Source organism: Drosophila montana, unplaced genomic scaffold, assembly GCF_035044405.1.
Source record: "Drosophila montana isolate Dmon_TW-CO22-7 unplaced genomic scaffold, ASM3504440v1 contig_2626_1, whole genome shotgun sequence".
In the NCBI taxonomy this organism is placed as follows: domain Eukaryota; kingdom Metazoa; phylum Arthropoda; class Insecta; order Diptera; family Drosophilidae; genus Drosophila; species Drosophila montana.
This window is the reverse complement of record NW_026997490.1, coordinates 1,265,095-1,291,596: the sequence shown is the minus strand read 5'-3', so window position 1 is coordinate 1,291,596 and position 26,502 is coordinate 1,265,095. Positions and strand designations below refer to the sequence as shown.

The 26,502-nt window shown below is 45.9% G+C and overlaps 1 protein-coding gene across 2 annotated transcripts; it reads left to right on the top strand.

The window, feature by feature from the left end:
• Window positions 1-748: 748 nt before the first annotated feature.
• On the top strand, window positions 749-26,502 carry ex (expanded). Of its 2 annotated transcripts, none has more exons than XM_064683555.1 (6): window positions 749-1,295; window positions 9,553-9,692; window positions 9,771-9,916; window positions 19,325-19,404; window positions 19,468-23,116; window positions 24,476-26,502. In XM_064683555.1, exons 2-6 carry the CDS (start codon window positions 9,601-9,603, stop codon window positions 25,186-25,188), a joined length of 4,680 nt encoding a protein of 1,559 aa, XP_064539625.1. In that variant the 5' UTR covers window positions 749-1,295; window positions 9,553-9,600; the 3' UTR covers window positions 25,189-26,502. The 2 variants fall into 2 exon arrangements, with proteins under 2 accessions (XP_064539625.1, XP_064539626.1); XM_064683556.1 differs by having other exon boundaries at window positions 9,550-9,692.

The following is a 26,502-nucleotide window of genomic DNA, read 5'->3' as shown; positions in this document are numbered from 1 at the left end:
ACTCTCTCGACTCGGACTTTAGTTTGATTTTTGTAGCTGGACGAAGCAGTTGAACTGGCAGCAGGTTGCGCGTCGTGTTAAAAAAAGTAAAACACATACACAGCTACATGTACGCTGAATCCGCTCTCTCTCTCACACACACATACGCTCAGTCGCAGTGCCAGCTCAGTCGCGATCGCAACAGCAACGACTGCGCGGCCCCATTGGAGCTCTGGTGATTGTTGCTGCCGCAGTCACAGTCGGAGTCGCATTCGCAGTGTGCGCGTTTCGTTAAGCGTTTTTCGCTTCGCTTCGGTTTCGTTACGTTACGTTTCGATTTTGTGTTTTTGGGATTCGGATTCGGATTCGAATTCAGATTCAAAGTGTGGCGTTGAATTACAAGCGCAAGTGCTTACTTCCATTGTGTTTTTTTGTGTGTGCTGTGTTTTTTTGTATTTTGGGCAGCGACAAAAATTCTCTGCAGCGACTCCCAACAATTGCTGCTGGTCAAAACAAATAGCCACACAGAAAGTTGCGACCCAGCAACAACAGCAACTACAACTACAACTACAACAACCACAACGACAACCAAGCAAACGGCATTCTTTCGCGCAACAACAAAAAGCAGTTGCCAAAGAGAGAACAGCACCAATACAAACACAAGCATTATAAACGGCAGGTCGGTCTCTCTCTCGCTCAATCGCGCTAGCTCTCTTCCCGCTGTATAATTTACGTGTGTGCATACATTTGTGTGTGCGCGCGCGCGTGTGTGTGTGTGTGTGTGTGTGTGTGTGTGTGTACGGAGCTTCAGCGACTGTTTGATTAAATCGTACTGGTCCCCAAACTCCGCTGCCCCTCTCTTGTTTCCGTCGCATCGCGTCGAGCGCCCACACAAACGCCAGTGAGAGAGCGCGTGAGCCGCGAGCCGTCCATTGGAATGCGGCCCGCCGTTGCCGTCTCCGTTGACTGCGCAGTCGCAGCGCGCTGTTAGTGTTTGACGAAGAGGTCAGCAAAAGCTTTCGGGCAGCAACAACAACAACAACAAACGACAATTCAAAAACAACAATACAATTTACTGTTATTTTGACGTCGCGCAGTCAACGGCGTTAATCGATTCTCAGTGCAAAAAGAAAAACAAAAAAAGTTCGCTCTTAAATACAAATAAAGAAAATTTGTGCATAGATAGAAAAACGCAGCGATTTAATTTTTGGATTACGCGCCTAAGGCGTCCCCCTTTTCCCACACCACTACCCCTGGCAACAACAAACACGAAAAAATGCCGACAACTGTAGCGGCCAACATCGGCAGTGCATAAGGTAAGCCAAAGAGACAAAATCCCAAATGAAGGAAGTCTTTTTTTTTTTGGCTTATGCGATCGGGGCATTTCTTTGGAATTTTAATTGCCCTTAGACGGGGCAACAACAAAATATGGCGAAATGTCTTATCTGAACCATAAAACTCGCCAATGGCTCGCAAAAGTTTTAAAAGTCCGCACGTCCCCGCGCATTGTGCAATTAATCAGCGCACCAAATGCGAGGGGAGTGGCGGCAAACGGGGTAAATAGCAGGTGTCGTAAATAGCTACACACACACACACGCACACACACATGTGCGGTTATGTCTTTTAATGCGGGTACCGGGAATAGCGATTCCATCAACAACAGCATGGGAGAGGCAATTAAAAAATGGCGACCACTGAAATCGAGCAGCTGATTTGCCCACAACAATTAAATGGAAATGGGAGCTGGAGGCACAAACAGGCGACTAATTGAGCGTGCGCCGCCATGGGCGTAGGTGAAGTGTGTGCCGCAAGAGTGGCGGGGGGGGGGGGGGGGGTTTGTCATAGCTGATACTCGTGGTGTTGTGTTGCAGCACAAGCTGCAAAATGATAAACAAATGAGCAGAAACACACGTTAAACGCTAAAAAAAAAAACTGTTAACGGTAAACGGTAAACGTTAAACGATTTGCCACCGCAGAGATGCGATATCGATACACAGTTGTTTATCGGTTTATCTGTTTGTGTTGTCTTGTGTTTTGTTTTGTTTTGTTGCTACGTGCTGTTGTCGTTGTTGTTTTTGCTGTTTATTGTGTTTTTTTCATATTTATTTATTTTGCGGTTGCGACAATTGACAGCCGCCCACTTGGAAGAGGGGCGAGCTGAAGCATGCTTGACCTTAAGCTACAACAACAACAACAATTGACAACTTCAAAATACCGAAATTCCTGCATGCGTGCGCCTTGAAAAAAAAAATATAATATGTTTTAAAGCAATTAAAATGTACAGCAAATTAAATTTTGAATGACAAAGCCGAAAAGAAGAGGAAGCAGCAGTCGCTGATATGATCGCTCACCCTGAAGCCTGCTCAGCTATTTGGCTGGCAGCGACGCTGACTGCGCGCTTAGCAGCATAATTTATGCACACACACACACACACGCACAAGTTTTTTCGCACGCCTTTAAATTTAGCATGCGTCGCACGTTGCTGCCGCTGTCGACGTTATCGTTGGCAGAGCACTTGCTCTCATTATAGAGCGGCCTCGCCTAGCTGTGACTGCGCCTTTGCTTGTCCCTGGCTGCTCCTTGCATATTTACTCTGGCTCTCTTTTAAGTCTGCGTCTTTGGTATGCTGACCTGTGCGAACTCTCTCTCTCGCTCTCTGTGCACATTCCAAGCAGGGATATTTTAGGGATTTTAGGGATATTTTGTAGAATTATTAAGAGAGTGCATCGAAAGCTTACGAGTTACACGTGCTACTGCAACCTGTTGTTGCGCTCTTCCTAAGCAATGGCAGGAAAAATTTAAAATATATGAGTTTATAATATGAGTTCATACTTTTGATCTCGATACCCTCTTCCTCTTTTCATAATATCGATAAATATCGATTTTGGGACTTTACTCAGAGGAATGTAGAGCTAGAATTTTATTTTATTTTGGGTACCTTTCTCAGGTAGAGTCTATTGCTGGAATATTTACACACAGGGTATTTCCACAGGGTATCTTCTAGTCGGACACTTCTGATTAGAATACTCTTATTTGATATTCTTGAGGCATGCTCTGGGACAATTCGCGCATGCGCAAAGATATCAAAATTTGCTTAGCCCAACTTGCACACGGGCAGCAACAACAACAACAGCAACAACAACAACAACTCTGACTACTACTAATAAAACAATAACAACAACAACAGAGCAATTTGCCGCATTGTTTTGTTTGATTTTCTCCCCACATTCGATTTTGTATTTGCCAACAAAACGCCAAGTTATTTATTTGACGGGAGACAATAAAAACAACAACAACAACAACAACAACAACAACAACAACTGAATTCATAATCGGCATAATAATTTTAGAAATGTGCCTCGCCTGCTGCCCAGTCAATCAGGTAGCCCAATTAGCATTAAATGCTACGAATTCGGTTTACGTATTGGCCAAGCCACGCCCTGATTTTTGTTTTTTTGCCATGACGCGCATCCGCTGGCCAAAAACACACACATATATATATATAATGTCTGACAAGTGTTCCGTTTGAGCGTGTGAAAATGCCATCGCTCTAAACTATTTCCTCCATTGACGCCAACTGTCGAACGTCGCCAATTTGCCGTTTGTCGTAATTAAAAAAAAAAAAAAATATATATATATAAAAGCCAGACACACGTTTTTTTTTAGACGCGTCAATGCGAGCCGCCGCCGCCAGCTCATGAGCTAAAAATTCCACGTCAAACGTCGTCATTCATTAGCTCCAGCTTCAGATTCAGCTTGAGCTCCAGCTCCAGCTTTGGCTCGGGTTTGCTCGAGAGCCAACACTTTCAATAGAATCAACGAATCCAGTTTTAACAGCCACTCGGCATCAAAATCGCAACACTCTTAGAAGAACTCTAGCTATGTGTGTGTGCGTGTGTGTGTGTGTGTGTGTGTGTTAAAGATTTAGCTGCTCTTGTATTTGTGTATTAGGCCATAATACGCTTGCCCAAAGTTGATTCACTAAGTTAACAAGCACGCGTTAGGGTGCTTTAGATGCACGACTGAAAGATACCCTGTATCCAGCGTCAGGTTTGGTTTATAAAGGTTCTAGCTACTCTGTAATTGGGTGTTGTGGGGGGTCTGTCTCTTGAGGATTTGCTGTGGCTATCTAGAAGAGTGGACAGCATTCCATCAAGATTATGGAAGATGATTCCTTCCAGTTGACAGGGGCTACGGTGAAGAGATTGAGTAGGCACAACAGCTCATTCTGCTGCTTGGGCGTCTACTTGGACCTTCGGCTCATACGGGGGGTGCCACATCTCAGCAACAAGAGCAAAATGCTTGAGACAGATCCTAAAGCTCTCGACAGGCTATTAAAAACGCAAAGCAAGCTGCATATCTCCACAGAAGGCGCTGCTTATCAAAGCGAAGTTAACGTCCATCTGGACATACGCTATCCAAGTCTGGAGCAAGGCTGCCGAAGTCCTGGCCTGGCTGACCCCATCAGAGAGAGAGAGAGAGGCGCCTCCAAAGGCTACAACCCGGCGACCTATCTACGAGTCGAATCATTTAAATACTTCCTTCACCTTCATTGTAAATACTTGCTTGTAACTAAACCTTCTTCCCTCACTCATTCGCTTGGCAGAGATCAAAAGGTCCTGATTATATATACATATGTCCGGCTGGATATATAAATTCTAAGCTAAAATCTTAAAACTGCCAACAATAATGTTCGCCTTATTAAATGTTAATTTCCAACTGATTTAAACAATTGTTAGAGCATTTCTGCTTCGTTATATTGTTAGTCATTTTTTTCCCGACTTTTGTATTTATGATATTTGAAATGTTTATTGAACAACTCGCGGACTCGCGCACTTAAAAGCACTTGGCGCATTCCGATGCCAATTTCAAAACGAAATACATGCGGGCACAAAGATATGTGAATATATCCAGATATATGTCTAGATATATGCCTGTAAATATATATACATATATATATTTGTATCTATTTTCCGATTCGTTGGGCATTGCCAATAAACGTTTTGCACATGCGGCTTAGGCATTTATCACAGTTTATCACCCCCAAGCCCCTCCCCCCCGCCTTCCGCGCCGAGACCCTTGCGACAAAGTCGCGAACTCGATTGACAAACACACAGATACACACACACACACACAAACACACACACACGCCCCGCATGAGCTCACTGCAATGGCATGCAGTTGACACGGGCTTGGATTGGAGCAGCAGCAGCAGCTGTTGTGGCACGGACTTGGCTGTTGAGGTGTTGCGGGGTGGTGTTGCGGGGTGGTGTTGCGGGGTGGGGTTGCGGGGCGGGGGGTAGTGTTTTAACTGCTGTCGCTGCACAACGTGGCGTATGCGCAACGTTTCGTTTCGCCTTTGCGTTTTTCCGCTTTTGTTTGTTTGTGTTTTTTATACCCTTGCCGAGGGTATTAGAATTTTGTCTCAAAATAATCTATATAAATATATATAATAAATATGTATCCTTGATGAGCATCAACAGGCGATTCGATGTAACTGTGATGTGATTAAAAAATTATATACTCTAATTAGGCTTTAAGCATTTAATTTTCATTATTTGATGTACTAACTAATTAGGAATACACTCGTTTTTGTAGACCATTAATAAATATAGCCAAGTCCGTCTGTCTATTTGCATGCTAAGTCCCGCCAGATCGGACCACTATAACATATAGCTGACATAGGAACGATCGGTCGAAAATTGAGTTGTTGTATGGAAAACTTTTTTTTTGTTTTTCAAGAGATATCGACCAAGCAAAAGGAAACGCTTCGTACTGCAAGGGTATTAAATCTTTCGGCGTGCCGAACATAGCCCTTCTTTGTCGGCTTTTTTTTTTGGCGCTTTTCGTCCGCTTGGCCAGCTTTAATTTGGCCGCTGGCGCCTGCTCTGCCAAACGCACCCTTAGCTCTGCTCGCTGTCTCAAAAATATTTATGGCCAGCGCTTAATTGCTGTTTAGCGTGTCGCACTTCCCCTTTCTCTTTGGCCCCCTCTCCCGCTCTCTCTCTCTCTCGCTCGCACTTTGTCGCTGACCGGGCACGCCCCGTGCTGTCAACTCCCACAAGTCTTTGGCTTTGCTTTTGCTGTTGACTTTTATAATTAGCGTTCGACAGTCTGTCTGTCTGTCTGTCTTCTTCTTCTTGATTGTCAACATGTTGATGTTGTTGTTGTTGTCGTCGCCCGCTCTCATTATAGCCTGGAATGTGGTTAATTTGCTATGATTGAAATTCTTTAATGCTTTTTTATTTGTTTGCATTTTAAATTAAGAAAACACATTCTACCACTTGACCGGCATTATCTCTCTTTCTCTATCTCTATCTCACTCCCTCCCCCTCTCTCTATTCTGCCTGTCGTGAGTCATTCGCAGAGACTTCAACCTGCTCGCCTACTGCCTTACTTAATGCTAACAATGATAATTGCCAGCAGGTATCATTATATAATGCCCACTCACATATCTTTATTGAGCGGGTCGTGGGCCGAGGGGGGCAGAGGGGCGGTGGGATGGTCATTAAAGTCGTGCACACTTATGCATATTAGTTCTTAAATGTGCTTTACCTTTGTTGTAAGTTGTCTAGTTGGCCGAGTTGGTCTTTATTTAATAGAGCGAGGGTTCCGGTTCGAGTCCCAGTTCAATTTAGAGTCTTAGATTGTGGTAAATGTTTTTCAACTCCCCTCAAAATTAGCCCAAAATAATTTACATTTACATATTAATTTAATAACTATAATGTTATTAACTAATTAAAGTCACTTTTTGTATGGACAAGTAAAGCGTCCCAAAATCTAACTTTTTTCAAGCCGGAGCCTCAGCATATTTAATTCAGAAATATCAAATATATGCTATTTAATCTATTTCTAGTTGTTATTAGATTATGATTAGTTTTCTTTCCTCAAACAGAAACAATTACACTCAGAGAAAAACAAAGCTCTTAACTGAAATAGGAGCTAGACTAGCTTTAGACAGTTTTTCCTTTTCCCTGAAATCTTTAAGTACACTTCCTGCTTGTTTTCTTCTATTCTTAATTTAGGTGTATTTAGGTAGGAAAAAACGTATTTGAGTTAAGTACAAAACACAAAGTTTTACCAAGCCTGAAATAGGCGCTGTATCTAGAAACTATTTTCTATTTTATTCGAACTTTTAAAAATGTTCTGGACATGATATATAATTTGATTTTAACTGGAGCTTAAACACACTTGTACTTGATTTGAGCACAAAACTCTTGCCTTGGCTGAAAATGATCAAACGAGCGAAGCTTTCTTGAGCTTTGCCCCTCCAAAGCTGTCTGCATTCCTTTGCAATTCGATTGTATGCCCAATAAATTCCAAAATTTAAATGATTTCTGGAGCAGCGATTGCTTTGCTATTTCGTAAATGATTCCAGCTTTCGGGTTTCTGTATCTATTTCTGTCCCATGAAAATCGGCTTAGTTATAATTGATTTTCAAAAGCTTTTTCATCTATTTGTTGTTGTTGTTTTGGAATATATTTGGCTGCGTTGAGCCGGACTCATATACATATTCTTGGTTTCTAATTTATGTCAAATGCGCGCTTTGATTGATGATCAGCAGCGGCTTTTGGATTGAGCTGGACTTTGGGGCAACTGGAAATGCCAGGTGAAGTGCGGGCGGGGGGCGGGGGGGGAGTTAGCAAGAGGAGACCCGATCGTAATAATAAGTCAGGGCGGTTCCGCTTGAATTGTGGCTAAAAGCAGCAGCAGCCTGTGTCTGGGTAGTATGTATACTTCTTTAGATAAAGTCTCGCTCTCAACTCTCTCAACTTGACTGTGAATAAATTTATGGAACGTTGAAATTTATTAGACGGCTGCGGCGCGCCAATATTGAAATTTATGCGGCCGCGGCGCGGTTCGTGTAGAAACCGCAGACGCTGCCAAAGACCAGACACATATATATATAAATATATATATGTATATATAGATATATATATGTATATATATATGCAGACATTTGGAGGCTAGTCCAGCATAAGTTGATTTGATTCGATTTGATTTTAATTTATGCGTAAAATGCTTTTCTTTCATCACGAAGCGAGCGTGTGTGTGTGTGTGTGTGTGTGCGTGTGCTTGGAACTTTCTTTAACTGAATTTTAATAATTTTATGCGCAACGCACGCACGCACCGCCGCCTAATCAAGTTTGTCTCCTAAGTCTTTCGTTATTGATTGGTGAAATTGTTGCCAGCCAAACAAAAAATATACAAAACTAATAAATACACAAAAATAGTCTCAACTCCACTTAAAAAAAAAAAGAAAAAAACTAAACAAAACGCGGCGCCAGCTGCCTGAATTCCATGCGCTGCATTTTCAAGCTGTGTGTGAAAAGTCTTCAGAGATGGGAAATAATCGAATGGAAGAAATGTTAAGAATGTAGTAAAGTATGTAGTTAATAAACTTGTGAATTCCGAGTTGTGTATATTATTTGGTGTATTGTTTTATTATGCCCTGAACCTAAGGAAATGGGTGGAAAGGGTTTATGTATAGATATAGACTTAATTATACACTTTTATCGCTTCAATTTTGTTCAGGATCCTTTCTGATAATAATAACAAGCATTATAGAGTTTTCTGCTCGGAGTCTTCTCTTCCTCAAATAAAGTCATCTATTCTTAACTATTTAGCAAGTAGATAAAAAACAAATTTACAAAAAAAGGAAACAACTGCGACTCCATTCAGTGTATACATTCCTGATCATCCCGAACAACTCTTTCGATCTAGCCCCATTTGTCTGTCTGTCCTTCTCGAAAACTAAAAAAGCTAGGGACTTGATATTTGAAATGCATATTCTACTATATTTTCGCACATTTTCATATCAGATATATACATATACATTTTCCTACATATGCCCATATTGTCATATGGTCTTTTAATCATAACTCGAAGACTATGGGAGCTGTATAGATCAAACCTGGAATATAGATGCTCAAATATCTTATGCATATAGTATACATAATTCACATTTGTCATGTCAATGTGGATTATGATATCTGGTCATTTAAGTTTAACTCGAAGACTATGAGAGTTATGTACTTCAAACTTGTTATAAAGGTTCCCATATATCTTATAAATATAGTATACATAATGTACATTTTGCATAGCTTCGCCCGTTCCCCTTTAAACTAGATAAATAAAATAAATTCGGACAGTTCGAACTTGGCGCTTTGGTATACACAAACCAAAGTATGACATATTTGTGTGCTGGAATTTGCATTAAGCTCGGACTACAAAGACCGAGGTTAAGCAAGAATTCATTTCCCTAGCATGTAAGGAGAAGGAGGGGGAAGGGAGAGGAAAGGAAAGGAAAATAGATACACAGCGGCTGCATAGAATGCTTGTATGTGTATAAAAAGAAGCTAAAATAGTTCTAACGACATCTTTAAGCTGACAGGGTATCTGCCAGTCGGACACTGCCGACTAGAGCACTTTTACTTGTTATATTCCATGTACTTCTCTCCAGCCTCTTCACCTGTTAATTTCTTAAGAAGGAAATGCAGGCGCTTTCTTGTCATTTTTACAACATATTCTCAATTTTCCCCCCTCTCCTCCCTCTCTCTCTTTCCCCAGCAGCAGCAACGTATTTCGAACGCGCGCGCTGGATACGGAAAATGATGCAGCATGCGAGCATTTTGCACCGTCAGCGCGCCCCTGGAAGTATGCGCGTCCTCAGCCGAGCAACTGTCACCCGGCTCCCGATTTCTGGCACTGAGGTAAGCACGCAACACGGCTCTCAATATATATACACATATATATATATATAGATATTTAACATTTGATATATTTTGCAGACTTCTCGGCCAACAGCAGTCGAAAACCCTTTACTTCCTAGTCGATGCAAAGAGTCGCGTCCGAGAGGTTTATACGCAGACATGTCTGCACTTTGCCACGCAGGGCATGCAGGATACCGAGCTGTTCGGTCTGGCCGTGCTCATAGGTGAGTCCAGTGCGGGCGAAGAGGGTGGGGCAGGGCAGGGCAGGGCAGTAAGGGGGGTGAAGGGCCACAAATTGGGTTTGTGGAACGCCCTAAAACGGCCAACAGGCGACTTGGCCACTTGGCAACAGAGCTGACGCCTGGGCAGCTGCTGGCTAGCTGGCTGGCTGGCTGGCTAGTCGTGGCATGCGATAAGGCATGAAAAATACAACTAATAAACATAAACCAGTCTTTTTAAAAGCTGCTCATCATCATCAGCCGCGACTGTGGCAGCCGCAGCAGCAGCAGCGGTGGCAGTGGCAACCTCCTTGCCTGGCCACAAACTCTGCTTTTTTTTTATTATTTATGTGTACCCTGTAGCCAATGCAAAAAGGGGGTAGGTTGTGCGAATAGATAAAGCATAAATAGTTGGTAACTTAAGGAGCTAGAAGCGAATTTAAAGTATGTATATGTTATATACCACACGAATATAATTTATGTTATCGATCACGCATTTTCCTGGCAATCAAAAATATCGATTATCAACCTACATTTTTCTTAGCGATAACAACTATAGATAGGTAGAACTTAAACTTATTTGGCGTTTTCGATAAAACTCTTGTTGATCCAAAACCGATGACAAATCGATAACAAATCGATAAATATCGTTTTGCATCTGTGAATTTTCAGGCCTGTAAGTTCGAGTTACAAATTGGAATATGTGGGCTCTTGTGTAGTAAACAAACTTCTTGGGTATTTCAGTTTTTGGAAAACCTGCTCAACCTGCCTCCGAAATTGACAAAGAAAAAAGAATTCTTATCGCGTCGATATATCAAGTTTGGTATATACCAAAAACACATTTTAATACCATAAGCTAAGATGTAAGAAATGATAATAATCGAACATTTAAAATAAAGTATTCAAGAATACAATTTAAATAATATGGGAAGAAGCAGAAAAGCCGTTGGCTACTCAGATCTATTTCTAGGATATCTGCTAGTCGCGCACTCTCCGCAAGAGCACATTTTTTTTTCGTATTTTGTTGTTGTTGTTGTTCGCTGCAGCAATGCCAAAACACATAAAAATACTAACAGCAAAAAAGAACAACAACAACAAAATGGCACATAAAACGAATAAAAAACGCAGCAAAAACAACAACGCAAAGGAGGAGGAGGAGGAGTAGGAGAGGGGGAGTAGCAGGGGGAAGAAGGAGGACGGCAGCCAGGAACGCGTCGCCGTCGATGGCGAACAAACAATTTCAGGCAACGGCCAACAGAAGACACAAGACGCGTGTTCAGTAATTCAGGTAGCCGTCGCGCGTTGCATTAACACAAACGAATCGACGAAGACGAAGACGACGACGACGGCGTCGATGCGGCCCCAGCGGAGCCAACACACAGGCAACAACAACATCAACAACAACAACAACAAGAGGCAGCAGGAACAGCCAGCCGAGAGGCAACATCCAGGCCTGGTTGGTAGGCAACTTGCTTTGGCTGCAGCAGAAGAGACGTCTTTGGCATTGGCCTCAGATGCGTCCTCCATAAACACACAAACACAACACAAACACACACATGCACATATACACACACACAATCTGGTCGGAAATTGCGCAGGGAAAACCCAACTATGAATACGCTCACAGAGCTCTAGAGTACTTAAAGTTAGAGCAAACAATTCAATGTTACATTTCAATGTGACCGAATTCCACAAGCTGCGCGAAATCAATGTGTCATTTCGAAAATATCATTCGAATGAAATCTTAAAAACTCCAACAGCTGAATGAATTACTAGTTGAATGAAATGAATGTTTCATACCAAATTCCATTAGCTGAATGTAATAAATGTGTCATTGCGAATTCCATCAGTTAAAAGAAATTAATTTTGCATTCTGAATTCAACTTGCTGAATGTTAAAAATTCCAACAGCTGAATAAAATGAATGTGTCATTCCACTATTTGAATGAAATGTATGTTTCATACGAAATTCCACTAGCTGAATGAAACAAATGTGTCATTCCAAATGCGATCAGTCGAATGAATTCCGTGTTTTATACTAAATTCCACCAGCTGAATGAAATGAATGAATAAAATAAAAGGCTTAAACAAATGTTGGCAATGAAATGTGGCTTTATCAAAAGTGTTAACCAAATATTAGTGGAATCGTATTTCATTCTGAATGAATGAAGAATAATAGTCAAAAAGAAAACCTACAGATCTGCAACTATATTGCATATAAATAAAAAAAGGAAGCGAAAGGATATGTAAAGTGAATCCATTTCATAGACAAATTACCAGAATGTTACATCATTCGAAATGACAAATACGGAAATTGTAGTATAAGATATGCATTGGAGTTATCATTCAGACGGACAAAATTAGTTTCTCAAAATACAAATCTAAGCAACTGCTCGCAGTGGAATGTGGCAACATTCGCAATGACGCAAATGAAAATCAGAAAAACAGCTCAATTCGCAAGTCTTGCCACATACCAGTTAGGGTATATACAAAAGGAAAGAGAAAGAGAGAGAGAGGGAGAGAGAGAGGAGAGGAGAGAGAAGAGCACAAGACGTAAATTTCGAATCTGGTCGCCAGCAGAAGTTGGCATCACTTTTTGGAGGGGCAGCCAGAGCCATGGCAGGGGGGCCCCGGCGGGTACTGGCGACAGGGCAGAAGAAGTTGCCACAAAACATCTTCAGCGAAAAAGAATTTGGTATGCAGTTGGGGGCATGCCTGCAACAACAACAACAACAACAACAAGAACGTTCGCGTCGTCAGACTTTGCCAAGCTGCCACATGGCCTGATGCTGCGGCGGGAGAACAAGAAGCGAGCGAGAGAAGCATGGGGAGAACGAGAAGAACAAGCAGCAGATGCCAGTGTTGCCAACTGTTTCTAAGCAAAAATAGCTGCATTCAATGCAAGAACAGCTAAAACTAGCTAAATAAGCTGTGTGAGCGCAAAATTGGCCAAGTGCTGGCAGCTTTCTTTGAAGCAGACCGAAGCGTCTGTTTCTATGTCTTTTAGCGTTATTTCAGCAAAGATTTTTGAAAGAAAAAACAACCCTATTTAGCTTAAAAATAGCTAGAAATGGCATTAGCTACGTTATTAGTAAATTTCACCTGATTTCGGCAAAGTCATTAAATTTAGATAGAAAAAGGTCATGACTTTTAGCGTTATTTCACTAAATATTTTAGGGAAAAAATCGAAGACAGCTTAAAAATAGCTAGAAAGGGTTATGGCTGGGTTTTAATCAAATTTCAACTGAATGCGGCTGACACAAACGCAAAGTGGCTAAATTTAGCCAGGAAATAGCTGAAAAACAAAAGAAAAAAACAAACACTTCGGAGCGTCTGTTTCTATCTTTTGGCTTCATTTGATCAAAAATGTTTGGAAGAAAGAAAAGTTAATTGAACTTTAAAATAGCTAAAAAGGGTAATAGCTGGGTTTTAAGCCGCTGATTGCAGTGAAAAGTGGCTAAATTAAGCCAGAAATAGCTAAATGGGCAGCACAGCTGCCAGCCGCAGAATCCGCTAAAGAATCCTCAGCTTGGCCTTAGCTTTAGCTGCTGCTCGGCTATGAAATTGGCAGTTTGCATTTTGCGTTGCCTCGCAAGGATTTTTGCCAATGTCAGTCGGCAGTTTGACTGTGTGTGTGTGTGTGTGTGCGAGAGTGTGTGTCTGTGTCTGTGTGTATGTGTGTGTGCATGACTGGCATGCGGCTGTAGCAGTTGTTGTTGTTGTTGTTGTGCTGCGTCCATTGCCGTCGTCGTCGTCGTCGTCGCCGCATACTTTCGAGCATTTCACGCCGCGCTCTTTCACTGCACCAAAATTGCCTTTAGTGGCAGTTGTTGTTGTTGTTGCCTGTTTGTTGTTGTTGTTGTTTTATAGATAGCATTTGCCAGTTTAGCTTTTGGCCAAAACTGCGTTGCACAAAAAGTTCAAACACCGCTAAAAATGTGGCGCGCGCCCGTTCGCCTCGCTTTTTTTTTTGTTTTTTTTTTTTTTTTGACCAGTTCGTTGCTTAAGTCTTTCGTATTAGAGTGTAGCCAGCGGATGCTGCCGCTGTTGTTGTTGTTGTTGTTGTTGCTGCTGTTGCTGCTGCCTTTGGTTGTCCCTTTTTCAGGCGCTGTCCATTCAGCGCGTCCGCGTCTGTCGCTGGCCTTTTTGTCGCCAATGAATTTCAATTTTATGGCCACGCAGCCGTCAATAAATTTCATCTTTATGCAAATTTTTGTGCGCGACATGAAACTCGCAGTCAAAGTGTGTGTGTGTGTGTGTTGTCTCCTAGTCCTCTGCAGCAGTTGCTCCTGGCAATTTGGCAACATTGTCACCGACTGTTGCAGCAGCTGCAGCAGCAGCAGCAACTGTTGCTGCTCCATGGCCACACAATAGGCGTCAACATTCCTGGCTGCTGCTTCTCCCTTTACTTCTGCTGCTGCTTCTCCTTTTACTCCTGCTGCTGTTGCTACTCGCATTCCTGGTTCGCCTGGCCCTCAAGCTGTCGCCGTCTCTCACTGTGCATTCATTGCTTCTCCAACTGCTTCTTTGCTGCTCCATCTCCTCCGGCTATTGCTCCGACTGTTCCTCTCAGCTACTCCGACTCTATCTTTTGCTCCTGGTCCTTGTTCCACCTGCGTCTTCTGTTGCTACTGCTCCCGATTCTAATGCAGCTCTGTTTCACCCTCTGCTCCTTCTCCACCAACTGCTGCTGCTCCTACTGCTAAAGTTCCTTCTGCTGTTCATCTAGTCTGGTCCTCCTGGTCTGTCTATACATCTGACACTTAATTCTCTCGCTCTTCCAGCTTACTCAGAAGAAGTACAGCTGTTCTTTCCCTTTCTCCTGGGCTATCTATGCTTTCTGTTGATTCGCTTCCTACTGGGCTAACTCAATGCGTTTCTTTCTCCTGCCGTGTTTGCTCCATCTGCTGCTCTTGCTTTGGTCAACCTCCACCCTCTGAGCTTCTTCCTCCTAACTCTAACTGCTGCTGCTGGGGGAGTCCATCCTCTGCTCTTCCTGCTTGTCCTGATTAAGCTGCTTGCGCTCCTGCTCCGTCTATATCATTGCCACCTGCTCCTCCTGCTTCCGTCCGCTTACTCCTCCTGCTCCTTCTGCTACTGCTTCCGCCCGCTTCCCCCTCCTGCTACTGCTTCCTCCTCCTGCTCCTTCTCTGCCTGCTGCAACTGCTGCTTCTATTCATGCTCTGCCTGCTACCGTGGTTACTTCTTCCTTCCTTCTCCTGCTGAAGCTACAGCTCCTGCTGCTACTCTCGCCATTCTTCGTGCTTCCTCAGCTTCTCTGCTGTTGCGCCTCGCCAGCTCCTACGCTGCTGCGTCTTTTCCTGCGGCTCCACCTCCTTCTGCTGCTGGTGTTATTTTTAGCTGTCGCATTGCTTGGATTCCAGTGCCGCATTCCTTAGCCTGTTGCCTGCTGGTTGTTGTTGTTGTTGTTATTCTTCTTCTTGTTGCTGCTGCTGTTGTAATCTGTAGACCAGCATTTTCTTTTCCATTTAATGTTAATGGCTCATAATCATTATTATATGGCGTTGGCTTGTTCATCTTCGTCTTCGGGGTTCTATAGCCCCCCCGACCACGCCCCTTCTGTCCCGCTGCTGTGACGACCGGCCTTGCAGCCACATGCTGCCTCAGCCGTTGCCTCAACCCAAGCTGCGTGCATCTGATAACATCGGAAATTAAAATTCTTTTGGTTTTATGTTGTTTCGTTCTTTTTTTTTCTCCTCTCAGCCTGTTTCCACACACACACACACGCTGTTGTTTTTTTTTTTTTTGGGTTATTTTGTTGCTGGTTCGGTTATTATGGCTTTGGCTTTGACTGTGGCTGTGGCGTGCCTACTCAAAACCTTTGGAATATAAATCTGAAGAATGCCTCGGCGACGGCTGCTGCAGCTGTCTTTCTGGTCTCTGGACAACGGTCTCTGGCCAGGCACTGCCCCTAGTCTCAGCCGCAGACGCGGGCTTCAATTCTGTCTGTACCCTTCGGGTAGACGGTATTTCAGTTGTGTCATGAAATATGTAACGCATTTAATCAATTGAGTTCACGGAGGTCACAGCTCTATTTGGTTGTACATATGTGGACTTATATCCACTTGGATCTTCGTGTTGCTAGTTTTTAATGCAGGAAGTTTATATAGTACACATATGTCGAACAGGGCCGAAACGGATTACTATATCATATAGCTTCAATAGGAGAAAAAGACACACAAACTGAAGAAAGCATCTTCCTATAAATTACTGTGTTATATAGCTGTCATAGTTTTCTTAGATCTGAATATCTAAGAAAGTATACATATCCTACCGCCTGCTATATAACTGATAGGGTATATAATTTTCGGCTAGCTGCAACTAACTGTTCCTGCTTGTTGTTGTTAAATTCCTCCCAATCTCTCTCTCTCTCTCTCTCTCTCTATTTGTCTCCCTCTCTCTCTCTCTATTTGTCTCTCTGGGCCAGTTGATGAGTTTGCCTGCTGTCTGTTGCCTGCCCTGCTGCCGGAATCCCAACGCATTCGAGTCTGTAATTTGTGTTGCATGTGTTTCAAATTGAAGATTTATTTAGCCCCCCCCTCCTCCCTTTACCCCGTGTTTGTGTGTGTGTGCGTGCGTGTTAATTGTAAGCGCTGTGGAATGCGTTGGAAAATATGTTAATTATTAGGCTTTTTGCCGCTGGGCCCAAAGTGCCCAATGCCAGGCTGCAACACAGCGCGTTGCGCGTTGCACGTTGCGTGCTGTGGCTTGTGGCCAGGTTTGAAGCCTTCGCACCTGCTCACGCTTAGAAGAAGAAGAGGTAGCTGCCGCAGCCATCGAGCCATCCATCAGCTCCTGATCTGCAACTGTTGAGGTGAAATTTGAATGCGTTGCGTTTGGGTTCAGTTTTTTTTGTGTGTTTTTTTTTTGGGGGTTTTGTGTTTGGGTTCAGCCACGCACAAGAAAAGAAATCGCTTAAGACTTTGACTTTGAGTTCGTCTTGGTCTGTTTTTTTTTTTTTTTCAACTTAGGTTTCAGCTGCCACAGCACAACGTTGCGCTGCGCTGCGCTGTTACCTGTCCGCTCTGTTTCTGTCTCGCTCTGCCCGTTTCTACCTGTTTTTTTTCTTCTCTTTTTTTTTTTTTTTTTTTGATCGAGTTGCGTTTTGGGCTTGGTGGGTCTCTTTGGTATGCGACTCGCTGCGACTTCGACTTTGACTTGGAGTTGGACTCCGTTGGGGCCTCATCGTCGTCGTCGTCGTCGTCTCCATCGTCGTCGTCGTCGTCATTGATAGGCACTTATTCGGACGCTGATGATTATTATGATATTGTTGCTGCTGCTGCTGCTACGGCTGCTGCTGCGATGGCTGCTGCTGCTTGTGTGCCCACATATTTCCATTTCATCTTTTTCTGCTTCTTTTTTATTGTATACCCTATAAAGTTGCGCAAATGTTTGCAACAGGTAGAGCCTCTAGCGATAGATATCCGTGCTTAACTTAGCCTTACTTTTTGAAACAGAGCGAACCTTCGTTTCCTCAATTAATCGATATTTATCGCTGCCCAAATTAACTTGACATTGATCCTTCGATAATTATCTGTTACCAGCTTAGCTGAATTTTTTTTAAATATATTAATTTGTTATTACAAATTAATCGATAAATATCGATACTTCACTTAACTTCGATCGATTGATAAATATCGATTACAAGCTTAGCAGGGTTTTTTGCCTAAATGAATCGATAAATATCCATGCTCATCATAGCTTCACATTGTGAATCGCAGCTAATGTTTGCTTCGCTAAATTAATCGATCAATATCAATGCCCAAAAAATCGTACCTTTCGTTTCCCTAAAGTAATCGATAAATGTCGAGGCCGACTATAGCTTCACACTATGAAAGGAAAACTTTCTAATCAATTGGTAAATATCAATGCTCAACATATCTTCACATTCTAAAGAAAGCTACCTTTCATTTCCCTAAATCAATCGATAAATATCGATGCCCAACTTAACCTGCCTTTTTGGAAATGAACTAGCCTTCGTTTCCCTTTAAATATACACAAAAGTTATCTAAAAATAAATAGTTCAAAGTGGGGTCGTGTATTTGGTAAATTTTATGACTCTGTCAAGCTACAGGGTATTGCCTAGCCGAGCAGTTCGGGTCACAGCACTTTTATTTTTTTTTATGAGGCTGCTCATAATTATTATTTTTCATCTTCTGCTGCGGCTGCTGCTTCATTTCGTATGCAGGAATTCCAATTTTTCGTTCGATGATGAAGTGTGTGTTGATTTTGTTTTTCAAGCATGCAACCGACATTCAACAATAACAACAACAACAACAACAAGCACATTGATTCTCGAGCACGCGGCATGCCCTTGGGCTAAGTCTCAGAGTCGAGCTGCGTCGCGTCGAGTTGAGTCCCCGAACTCGAATTCGGACTGTGATGCACTGGCAACTTGGCCGACAACAGACGCAGGCTGACAACCTGACGTGGACGTGTCGTCATCGGCCCTGTTGACGTCAATGGGTCGCTTGTTTGCTGCCTGACAAAAACTGACAAGAGATTGGGCGACAGGCCAGTTGCGGCTAGGGTGGGGTAAAGGGGGGAAGGGGGGCCATGCAGCTGCACGGTTAGCAGGAAAGAATTCGTGCCGGCATAGCCGAAAGTTCATTTAAAATTCTGATTAGTTCAACTGAATGAATGCGACCTTGGCGTCAGGACTTCCGTCAAAACCAAGCAAACGAAGAGATCGATCGGATTAGGTATAATGCTTGGAAGAGGACGACTTGTTAAAAGGGAGTATCACACAGTTTTCACACAGATCAAGTCTATATTTTCTCTAATGTGGGGTATGTCTGTTAGCTAAGAGAGAAGCTGCTAAGGTGTACCGAGGGTCTAGGTTGACCGGTCGCAAGGAAGCACAGCTAGGCCCAGACTAGGAACAGTCAACATTTTAATAGGGTACTTTATATGAAGTCTATAATTTCTCTAATGTTAACCTGCTCATGTGAACCGAGGGTCTAGGTTGACCGATCCCAAGGAAGCATAGCTGGGTCCTGACTAGGTTCTTAGTGAACAAAAGGTGTCTGCGACCGAAATCAGTTCTTAATTTAGGGGTCATGCTTCTAAAGGTCCCCGAACCCTTTTTGTGTCATACCTCTTTATGTTCTCACAGAGATCTCAAGATCTTTCATGCAAACTCGAACAACCAAAGTCGGAAAATCCGCAACTCCTCCGATGAAACATGTTAGTTGTAGGTTGTTTGAGCGAAGTTTAAAGCTTCATCTGATTGGATTCAACTTATTTAGGAAGCTCTACATAAAAACTTAATAAATACGTGTCTCAGCGCTTATGGAATTTCCACCCGCAACTATGGAATATAGGCGGAAAAGCGCTTGGAAGACGCTCGAGTAGTTCTGTTATTAAAAGGTTTTCGTTTCTCTCGCTTTTGCAGATGGCGAGTACATGTTTGCAGATCCCGAGAGCAAGCTCTCCAAATACGGCCCGAAAAGCTGGCGATCCTCGCACACGCACGTAAGTTACCCACTCGCCAAGTCTCCATCGCTCCATCTTCCTAATCTCATGTATTTAACGCAGGGCCTGGATGCCAATGGACGTCCTCTCCTGGAGCTACACTTTCGCGTGCAGTTCTACATCGAGAGCCCGTTCATGCTGAAAGATGAGACGTCCAGGCACAACTATTACCTGCAGCTGCGGCACAATGTGCTGCACCGCGAGCTGCCGCGCGACCATGCCGACCAGGCGCTGGTCCTCCTCGCTGGCCTCGCCCTGCAGGCGGACCTGGGCGATGCGCCCGCAGCAGCAGCTGCCACAAACACAACTCAAGCAATTCCCAGCACAAACCATCAACCAAAGGAGGAGCAGGTGGCGACGGCGACAGCTGGCACAGCCCGGAACGGCAGATCCATGGCCATGACGACCACGCTGCCCAAAATACGCAAACGTCTGAGCAGCTACAACGAGCGCATGCTGCGCCTCTCCACCTACGTGACCTCCACCAGCCAGGCGGCGGCTGGTGGCAAGCGCGAGGCAGCAGCAGCAGCTAGTACTCAAGTCGCCCTTAGCACCTCCACGGACTACTTTCGCCTGGATGAGTATCTGCCCGCCACGCTGCACACGGCGCAGGCGAAGAGCGCGCTCCGTGCCTGCCATCGGGAGCATCAGGGCCTGTCCGCCGCCGAAGCGGAGCTCTTGTATATCGAGCAGGCGTGCAGCCTGCACGAGACAATCAATGCGCACACGTTCCGTATGCGGCTGGCAAAGAGCGAGGTGGGCGTCGGCAGCGCCTGGTTTGTCATCTATGCCAGGGGCATCAAGATTTTGGCCACGGAACCGTCGACCTTTCTGTGGCCCAACATAACCAAGCTCTCGTTTGAGCGCAAGAAATTCGAGATACGTTCCGGCGAGAGTCGCATCACCTTGTACGCGGCGTCCGATGAGAAGAACAAGCTGCTGCTGACCCTGTGCAAGGATACGCATCAGTGGAGCATGAAGCTGGCCGCCCGCCTCAAGGAGGTCAGCAAGCGCGAGGAGGAGGAGGCGGAATCGCAGTGTCTGCACGCCAGCTACGCCTGCTCGCGCAGCCTGATGCTGCCGTACAAGAGCAAGAACGAGCAGCGCATCTCCGTCATCTCGAGCACCAGCTCGAACACCACCTCGGGCATTGTCAGCGATCGCGTTCACTCCGAGGACGAGCTGGAGATCATGATCAATACGCCGCCAGCGCCGCTTGCGGCACCCTCCACGGAGAGCCTGGCCCTGGCCCATCTGCTGGACCGACCCAGCGTCAGTCGGCAGACCTCGTCAGTGGGTCAGATGTCGCTCAAGGATCTGGAGGAGCAGCTGGCCGCGCTGAGCGCCGTTAGTGCGCGACCCACGGAAGTGGCCAGTGCACAACGCAACACAGCCAGCAATAGCATCAATACCAACTCCGGCAACGCGAACGACTCCTCCACGACGACCACAGATTCGCCCAATTCACAGCACAACATTGGCTCGCAGTGCTCCTCCACGTGCAGCACGGTCGTGGTCACAACGCCAGCTGCACCGCTGCCCGCTGCTTTACACTCCACCTCGTCCAGCTTGGAGCTGGGCTTCAGTCACACGGCACAGAACTCCACGCTGAGCGAATCCAATCCGGATGATGATTTCCTGGCCACCTCCGTGCGTGATGATACGGAGAGTGTCTCCGGTGTGTCCGGCGTGTACACGCTGGCGCATGGAATGGCCGCACCTCCCACGGAAACATCTGGTGTCTATACCATGCACAGCAGCGAGCTGACCGGCCAATCCTCGGAGCTGGCCGAGTCCGAGAAGAGCTCGCATTACGGCATCTTTCAGCCGGCCACGGGCGAGTCTGGCCATGCGCCCGGCGACTCGGTGGATGGCGGAGGAGGAGCTGGTGGGGGTGGTGTTACCCTACCCGGCGGCTCCGCCAAGAAATGCAACGAATTCCGACTGCGCTCCGATTCCAATATCAGCACGAGCAGCAGCTTTCGCGGCGACGGCAGCGATCCCACGGACAACAAGCACACGCTGCTCTCCGCCGAGGAGCTGACCAATCTGATTGTCGGCCGCGGCACCTATCCCAGCCGCCAGACCGTGTCCAGCACGCTGCACTCGGACTGCGACTATGTCACCTTGCCGGGCAATGGTGTCTCCAGTGAGCAGCAGGAGCTGGAGCTGGAGCCGGAGCTGGCGCCGCCTGCACCGCCGCCGTACAATGCACGGCACGAGAAGACGGGCCTGTGCGGACCGCCCGTGGTGCCGCCGCCGCCTGTGCCGCCCATGCCCAAGCCCCTCAGCCTGGCCAAGCCCAAGCCCAAGCCGGAGCCACCGGCCGTGCCGGCGCCTGCACCACCGCCGCCCGCCACGGTCGCACCCGTTGTTATAACTCCATCGGCTGCGGCAGCGCTGCGTCGTCGCGATCCGCCGCCCTATCCCACATCCATGAAGCCGCGACCCACATCGCTTATCTCGATGGGCGCCTCCTCGGCGGCAGCGGCAGCGGGGGCGGGGCCAGCGCCCAGTGCCGCCGGCTCGATGAGCTCCCTGAAATCGGAGGAGATAACGGCGCGCTTCATCACGACACGGCCACAGATCAGCATACTGAAGGCGCATACCAGCCTGCTGCCCGACGGCGCCAAGCCCAGCTATGCGGCGCACTACTCCTCGGCGGCCAGCTCCAGCGGCTCCGTTTGCAGCCATCAGCTGTCGCAGCAATCGCTGCACAACTCCAACTATGCCGGCGGCTCGCAGGCGTCGCTCCAGCAGCAGCAGCACCATCAGCATCATTCCCAGCATCAGCATCATTCCCAGCAGCTGCAACATCATCCGCATCATCGTCACTCGGGCTCGGCGGCCATTGGCATACCCATAGTTCCTTACGGGCTGCACCACAAGAGCACCGCCTCGCTGCACCACCATCATCATCATCATCAGCAGCAGCAGCACCATCATCATCAGCACCACCAGCAGGCGCCGCCGCCGCAGCAGGCTTGCGTCCTGCTGCCCGTGATCAAGCCGCGTCAGTTTCTGCCTCCGCCGCCGCCCAGTTTGCCCCGGCAGCCGCCGCCACCGCCGCCGCCGACGCATCCGCATCATCTGGCCGGGCTGTACAGCAGCCAGCTGGCGGCGCGGAATCAACTGGAGCTGTACCAGCAGCAGATGTACAGCGACGTGGACTATGTCATCTATCCCATACAGGATCCGGCCGTCAGCCAGCAGGAGTATCTGGATGCCAAGCAGAGCTCGCTGCTCGCCGCCATGGCGCAGGCGCCGCCAACGCCGCATCATCCCTCGTATTTGGCCTATCCGGCCGGTTGGGATACCTGCAAGGGTCACGCCATTTACCGGAGCACGCCGTATCTGCCGCTGGCGTTGTCCACGCACTCGCGCTACGCCTCCACACAGAATCTGTCGGACACATATGTCCAGCTGCCCGGGCCCGGATACTCGCCCCTATACTCGCCCTCCATGGCCAGCATGTGCAGCTCGTATGAGCCGCCGCCGCCGCCGCCATTGCATCCGGCAGCGCTCGCTGCGGCAGCAGCGGCAAACGCTTCCAGCCTCTTTGCACGATCGCGATCAGACGATAATATTCTGAACTCGCTCGACTCGATGCCGAGGCCCAAAGTGAAGCGTCTGCCGCCACCGCCGCCGCCGCCGTACGTCAATCGGCTGAAGAAGCCGCCAATGCCGGCGCCCAGCGAACAGCCGCCGCCAAGTAAGTTTACGGAGTAATTGATTTGATTTGATTGATTGACTGACTGAATAAACAGTTGATAAGATTCCATGATTAACTAAACCTAATCGACTAATTGATTTGATTGACAGGAAGTATAACTACTGAGCGACTGATAGAATGACCTATTGATTTGATTGATTGACTGACTCGATGATTAAGCGATTGATTTGATTGATTGACAGGCTGTATAACCACATACCGACTGATAGAATGGCTGACTAGTTGTCTTGATTGATCGACTAAATTATTGATTTGATTGACTGACTGACTGACTGAATGAACGGCTGACTAGTTTCCCTGATTGTCTACACTTCATCGACTTATCGATTTGATTGATTGACAGCGCATATAACAACAGACCGACAGATAAAAAGACTTATTGATTTGATTGATTGACTGACTCGATGATTAAGCGATTGATTTGATTGATTGACAAGCTGTATAACCACATACCGACTAATAAAATGGCTGACTAGTTGTCTTGATTGATCAACCAAATTATTGATTTGAGTGACTGACTGACTGACTGAATGAACGGCTGACTAGTTTCCCTGATTGTCTACACTTCATCGACTTATGGATTTGATTGATTGACAGGGCATATAACAACAGACCGACAGATAGAAAGACTTATTGATTTGATTGAATGACTGACTAGCTGAATAAGCGATTGATTTGATTGATTGATAGCTCAATATCTACAGACCGACTGATAGAATGGCTGACTAATTGTGTTAATTAAGGAACTTACTTATTGATTTGATTGATTGACTGACTCGCTGATTGACAACTGATTTGATTGACTAACTGATGACTGACCTGATTGACTTGGTATGCGACTCATAGACTGGCTGTACTATTTTATCATTTATTGACTGTTTGATTGAGCAGTTGATTATTAACTTACTAATGTCTGCCTGATTGATTATCTTCCTTACTGATTGACTTATTAGCTGATTGATTATCTGACCCACTGATTGACTGATTGAATATCTTCCTAACTGATTCGCGAAATATCTTATTGACAGACTGATTGATTAACTGCCCCACTGATTGACTGATTGCATATCTTCCTTACTATTTGAATAAATAATTGATTGATAGACTGATTGATTAACTGACCCACTGATTGAGTATCTTCCTAACGGATTGGCTAAATTACTGATTGATTAACTAACTACTTAAATCTCAGACTGATTGACTGACAGGCTTACAAATGAATTGACTGACTGAATTATTAAGTGAATGGCTGATTGATTGACTGCACCAATCGCTAAGTACGAGATTTTTCATAATATTCCCAGATTTTAACCTTTCACTTTTCTCTTACTCTTACAGTTCCCTCGAAGCCAAATCCCAATCCCAGCTTGAGCATGCTGCCGCCACGCAAACCGCTCACCCTGAATCCGCACCAGTCCAACAGTCCGCTGATCAAGACCTCCAGCGGCGCCCAGTGGGCGGGGGAGCGCCCCCGTCCCGACCTGAGTCTGGGCCTAAATCGCGGCAACAGCAACAGCATACTGGCCCAGCTGCAGGCCTCCATGGCCGCCAGCAGCCAGTCGCAGGCGTCGAATGCCCAGGCCAATCCGCTGGACATTGCGCTGCTGCGCGAGAAGAGCAAGCATCTGGACTTGCCGCTAATCTCGGCGCTCTGCAACGATCGCTCGCTGCTCAAGCAGACCAAGGTCGCAGTCAATCCCAAGAACGCCAAGCAAACGACGAGTGCTACAGCAGCCGCCGTCGCCGCCGCCGCCGCTGCTGCTGGCTCTGCGCCAGCCGCAACCACATCCACAGCCGGCGGTGTGGGTCATCACGGCGCCAGCAAATCCCTGGCTCAGACGCAGGTCACAAATGGCGGCACGCCAACAGGCACGCTGAGCAAGGGACGCAAGAGCGCAACGATCAGTCATCGTCATCCGCAGGACAAGCTGCCGCCGCTGCCCGTGCAGCTGGCGGAGGCCAACAACTATGTCATGGATCCAGCGGTCGTCATGAAGCACCACAAAAGCTACAACTCGCAGTCACAAACCCAAACGCAATCGCAGACCTAAGCGCCAGCAACAACATACAAATAGGCAGAGCAGACACTCAATTCTCTAGTTAACAATGTGAATGTGAATGTGAATGTGTCTGGTGGAATTGGTGGCATTTTGGTGGAATTGGTGGTTGGTCGTGTTGGTGGGTCAGCCGAGTCCAGAGTTGAGAATTTGCATAGTGCGCGAAGAGATGTCGATCACAGTGTGTTGGCGGCTGGAAAGTAGATTCCAAGACCAAGTTCGACAGGCGCGCTTCCAGAGAGGAGAAAACAAAAGAAAAACAACAGCCAGTGCAACAGTTAAGGACAAAGTAACAAAAGGAAAAGAGAAAACAAAACATAACGAACCTCAAATAGCACACACACACACACACAGAACCCAGTCTAGTCAATTTAGGTATGGGATTGCTGAGAGAAACTCAAATAAACAATGACAAAAGCAAAAACAAGAAAACAAAAAACTAGCAACAGAAAACAGGAATTAAAAGACAAATGAAACAAAAGAACGAAAAGGAAGCAACAATACTCAAGTATAAAATACGAACTACTTAATTTACAACTTTACAAAACAAACAACTTACTTAGTCTAGATTAGCTAGCCTAGTGGCCGGCTCTCGGTATCTGAGAGCCCGCTTAACACTTAGATAGGCCCAGTCGCGATTACTTAAAACTAAAAACGCTGAGAGAACTAACTACTTCCGCCCAAAACAACTGTGATTGATATTTTTTTATATTTAAAAACTAAACTTACTTTACAAAACACTTAAAAATAGTCAACAATGAGAAGAAAAACGCACGAAAACTATGCAAATTTTTAGTATATAGACAAAACTCGCATTTAGACAGAGAGAGAGAGAGAGAGAGAGAGAGAAGAGAGCGCCCCCCATACACACACACACGTAACCCACTTATGCTTACCACACACACACAAACTCACACATACGCATACTCACAAAACGCATCCAAGCGCAGGCGAGCCAATGAGCGTGCGGCATCAGATGAAAGAGAGCACGCAGCGTGCGCTTGAGAGAGCAAAGCTGTGTCTTACGCTCTTGAGAGAGCTAAGCCGTGTCTTACGCTCTCGTGAGAGCATAGACAGCTGTTTTGTGCTCTCGGGAGCATTGTTGCGTCTCTCTTGCATCGATTGTCCTGCTCTTTGGCTTTGCCTGCTGCTGAACTAAAGAATTTGTTTATAATTAATCGAGTGCGCGCCCTCGGAATGCCATTTATAAAATAATTGCCTAGGCCTTGCCCCACCGTTTGTTTTATTATTTTAATTTTTGATTTTGAATTTAGCGAGTGAGCGTTGACGCTTCTGTTTTAATTATTA

What these genes read in the sequence shown, in the direction of transcription:
- ex (XM_064683555.1), top strand. Translation starts at nt 9,601, where the DNA reads ATGCGAGCATTTTGCACCGTCAGCGCGCCCCTGGAAGTATGCGCGTCC. An exon ending in GGCGATCCTCGCACACGCAC is followed by an intron (nt 19,405 to 19,467) that starts GTAAGTTACCCA and finishes TATTTAACGCAG; the next exon opens with GGCCTGGATGCCAATGGACG. An exon ending in CAGCGAACAGCCGCCGCCAA is followed by an intron (nt 23,117 to 24,475) that starts GTAAGTTTACGG and finishes TTACTCTTACAG; the next exon opens with TTCCCTCGAAGCCAAATCCC.